This window comes from Meleagris gallopavo, unplaced genomic scaffold, assembly GCF_000146605.3.
Source record: "Meleagris gallopavo isolate NT-WF06-2002-E0010 breed Aviagen turkey brand Nicholas breeding stock unplaced genomic scaffold, Turkey_5.1 ChrUn_random_7180001952566, whole genome shotgun sequence".
Taxonomy (NCBI): Eukaryota; Metazoa; Chordata; class Aves; order Galliformes; family Phasianidae; genus Meleagris; species Meleagris gallopavo.
The window spans coordinates 1,698-5,923 of NW_011213664.1; the positions used below are offsets into that span (position 1 = coordinate 1,698).

At 56.4% G+C, this 4,226-nt stretch overlaps 1 protein-coding gene across 1 annotated transcript; it reads left to right on the forward strand.

Moving 5' to 3' along the window:
- The first annotated feature begins 357 nt into the window (after nt 1-357).
- On the forward strand, nt 358-4,220 carry LOC104916980 (neurogenic locus notch homolog protein 4-like). Its single transcript, XM_031557729.1, has 2 exons — nt 358-463; nt 1,056-4,220. The coding sequence occupies exons 1-2, from the start codon at nt 388-390 to the stop codon at nt 3,926-3,928; spliced, it is 2,949 nt and encodes a 982-aa protein (XP_031413589.1). The 5' UTR covers nt 358-387; the 3' UTR covers nt 3,929-4,220.
- Nucleotides 4,221-4,226: the final 6 nt, after the last annotated feature.

The following is a 4,226-nucleotide window of genomic DNA, read 5'->3' on the forward strand; positions in this document are numbered from 1 at the left end:
TCCTCACAGTTCTCCCTTTTCATTCCCCGCGACCGAATTTGGTGTTTTTAGCCCCAAAACCACTCAGCCCCTCTAACTGCACCACCCCCTTTTTCCCAGGGGTTCACGGCAACCCAACCCCTGTACATGCCCCTAGAGAATCCCCACCCTATATTTCTCTTGAGATCACGCACAGAAGGGGAGAACAGAAGTTTTTAGTGGGAAGAGAGGGAAAATGTTGGGATTTTCTGCCTTTTTTGGGGGCACAAAAGTCGCCTCGTTTGGTGAGGAGTGGATTCTCCGCTGTCTGATATGGGATTGTGACTCTTCCTGTTGTTGTTCCCAGGTGCGGACCCACAACCCCACATCAGCAACAAGCTGTGCTCCGGGGTCCTTTGCGGACCTGGGATGGTTTGTAGGGTTTCAGATGACGGACCCAAATGTGTCACAGTGCCCTCGTGCAAGAACTACCCGTGCCCAAAAGGTACGCAGGGAGCATCGGGGAACCCGGTCCGTTTTGTTCCCATAAGGGCATCCATTGGGATACGGGAATGGTGTGTGGGGTGGTGGGGGGAGGTCCCAGTTCATCCCATTGCCATCCTTTGGGATCACCAGTTGTGATTTGGGATCAGTGTGGGATGGTGGGGGGAGGTCCCAGTTCATCCCATTGCCATCCTGTAAGGATTCCCATTGTGATTTGGGATCAGTGTGGGGCGGTGGATGGGAGGTCCCAGTTCATCCCATTGCCATCCTTTGGGATCACCAGTCGTGATTTGGGATCAGTGTGGGGTGGTGGTGGGAGGTCCCAGTTCATCCCATTGCCATCCTTTGGGATCACCAGTTGTGATTTGGGATCAGTGTGGGGTGGTGAGGGGAGGTCCCAGTTCATCCGATTGGCATCCTGTAAGGATTCCCATTGTGATTTGGGATCAGTGTGGGGTGATGGGGGGAGGTCCCAGTTCATCCCATTGCCATCCTGTAAGGATTCCCATTGTGATTTGGGATCAGTGAGGGGTGGTGGGCGGGTGCCCCCGTGTGCGTCCTGTAGAACTCATGCAAGGATTTCCATTCTGAAGCTGGAACGGAGTGCCAGATGCTGAACGGGCAGCCCAGATGTGTCCCACTGCCTTCGTGCAAAAACACCCGTTGTGATGCAGGAACGGAGTGCAGGATGGTGCATGGCTCACCCCAGTGCATCCCATTGCCTTCGTGTAAGAACACCCGATGTGATGCAGGAACGGAGTGCAGGATGGTCCAAGGGTCTCCCCAGTGCATCCCGTTGCCATCCTGTAAGAACACCCGATGTGAAGCTGGAACGGAGTGCAGGATGGTGCATGGCTCACCCCAGTGCATCCCTCTGCCTTCCTGCAAAAACACCCGATGTGAAGCTGGAACGGAGTGCAGGATGGTGCTTGGATCACCCCAGTGCATCCCGTTGCCATCCTGCAAGAACACCCGTTGTGAAGCAGGAACAGAATGCAAGATGGTCCAAGGGTCACCCCAGTGCATCCCGTTGCCATCCTGCAAAAACACCCATTGTGGTGCTGGAACAGAGTGCAGGATGGTGCATGGCTCACCCCAGTGCATCCCATTGCCTTCATGTAAGAACACCAGATGTGAAGCAGGAACGGAGTGCAGGATGGTGCATGGCTCACCCCAATGCATCCCATTGCCATCCTGCAAAAACACCCGATGTGAAGCAGGAACAGAATGCAAGATGGTCCAAGGGTCTCCCCAGTGCATCCCTCTGCCTTCGTGCAAAAACACCCGATGTGAAGCTGGAACGGAGTGCAGGATGGTGCTTGGATCACCCCAGTGCATCCCATTGCCTTCGTGTAAGAACACCCGATGTGAGGCGGGAACAGAATGCAAGATGGTCCAAGGGTCACCCCAATGCATCCCGTTGCCTTCGTGCAAAAACACCCGTTGTGATGCAGGAACGGAGTGCAGGATGGTGCACGGCTCACCCCAGTGCATCCCGTTGCCATCCTGCAAAAACACCCGATGTGAAGCTGGAACAGAGTGCAGGATGGTCCAAGGGTCTCCCCAGTGCATCCCTCTGCCTTCATGCAAAAACACCCGTTGTGAAGCAGGAACGGAGTGCAGGATGGTGCATGGCTCACCCCAGTGCATCCCATTGCCATCCTGCAAGAACACCCGTTGTGAAGCAGGAACGAAGTGCAGGATGGTGCATGGCTCACCCAAGTGTGTTCCTCTTCCTTCCTGCAAAAACACCCGCTGTGAAGCTGGAACCGAGTGCAAGATGGTGGACGGGTGGCCCAAGTGCATCCCGTTGCCATCCTGCAAAAACACCCATTGTGGTGCTGGAACAGAGTGCAGGATGGTCCATGGATCACCCCAATGCATCCCTCTGCCTTCGTGCAAGAACACCCGTTGTGAAGCAGGAACAGAATGCAAGATGGTCCGTGGCTCACCCCAGTGCATCCCTCTGCCTTCCTGCAAAAACACCCGTTGCGGTGCAGGAACTCGGTGCAAGATGTTGGATGGGATGCCCAAATGCGTCCCGTTGCCTTCCTGCAACAACTTCCACTGCGATACGGGAACGGTGTGCAGGATGACGGGCGGGTGGCCCCAGTGTGTCCCACTGCCTTCGTGCAAGAACAGCCGTTGTGGTGCAGGAACTCGATGCAAGATGGTGGATGGGGTCCCCAAATGCGTCCCGTTGCCGTCGTGCAGCAATTTCCACTGCAAGGCCGGAACGCGATGCAGGATGGTGGGAGGGTGGCCGCAGTGCATCCCCATCCCATCGTGTCGGATGTTCCCCTGCAAGGAAGGGACTCGGTGCCAGATGGTGGCTGGGAAACCACGCTGCGTCCCCAAACCTTCGTGCCGTCACCTCAGCTGCGGGGAGGGCACGCGGTGCAAGATGGTGGACGATTGGCCACGCTGCGTCCACGCCACGCCGAGCTGCCGGGATATTCGGTGCCAGAAGGGGACCCGTTGCCAAATGGTGGAGGGGTGGCCCAAGTGTGTTCACAAGTTGCTCCTCCGGAGGGAATTGCCTCCACTCTCGTGCAACAACGTCCCCTGTGAGAGCGGGATGGTGTGCAGGATGGAGGGAGGTTCGCCTCGGTGTGTCCCAAGCAAGACGTCTCCAACGCAGCCTTCCTGCAGAGTGCACTGTCCCAAGAGGACCACGTGCCAGATGAGAGATGGGTGGCCCCACTGCGTCCACCCCACACCTTCCTGCAGCGCCGTCCAATGCCAGAAGGGAACAGAGTGCCAAATAGTCAACGGTTGGCCACGGTGCGTGCAAAGTAAAGCATCCCAGGGACAACCGTGCCAGGATTTCCCCTGCCCCAATGGGACCTCGTGCAAGGTGACCGATGGCCAACCCCACTGCGTCCACAACCCGCCCTCCTGCCGTGACATCCAGTGCCAGAAGGGAACTGTGTGCCACATGGTCAACGATTGGCCTTGGTGTGGTCCCACCAAGGCGCCCCATGTGACAAATGTCCAGAAAACTCCGACCTGTGAGGACATCCGTTGCCAAAAGGGGATGGTGTGCAAAATGCTGGAGGGTTGGCCCAAATGCGTTGGCCCCATACCGTCGTGTGAGGACATCCACTGTTCCCTGGGCACTGCGTGCAGGATGGTCAATGGTTGGCCAAAATGTGCTCACGAACCGCTTTCCTGCAGCAACATCCAGTGCTCCAAAGGAGCCACGTGTCAGATGGTGGATGGTTGGCCACGCTGCATCCAACTCAAGCTGACCCCAAAGAGACCTTCCTGCAGTGACATCCACTGTGCTAAAGGGACCATGTGTCAGATGATTAATGGGCATCCTCAGTGTATTCAGAATCAGCCCACCTGCAGTGACATCCAGTGCTCCAAAGGAACCACGTGTCAGATGGTGGATGGTTGGCCACGCTGCATCCAACTCAAGGTGACCCAAGGAGACCTTCCTGCAGTGACATCCATTGCCTAAAGGGAACTTCTTGTAAGATGATGGATGGACATCCTCAGTGTGTCCATGACCAGCCCACCTGCAGTGACATCCAGTGCCAGAAAGGAACCACGTGTCAGATGGTGGATGGTTGGCCACGCTGCATCCAACTCAAGCTGACCCCTAGGAGACCTTCCTGCAGTGACATCCACTGTGCTAAAGGCACCACGTGTCAGATGATTAATGGACATCCTCAGTGTATCCAAAACCAGCCCACCTGCAGTGACATCCAGTGCCAGAAAGGAACCACGTGTCAGATGGTGGATGGTTGGCCACGCTG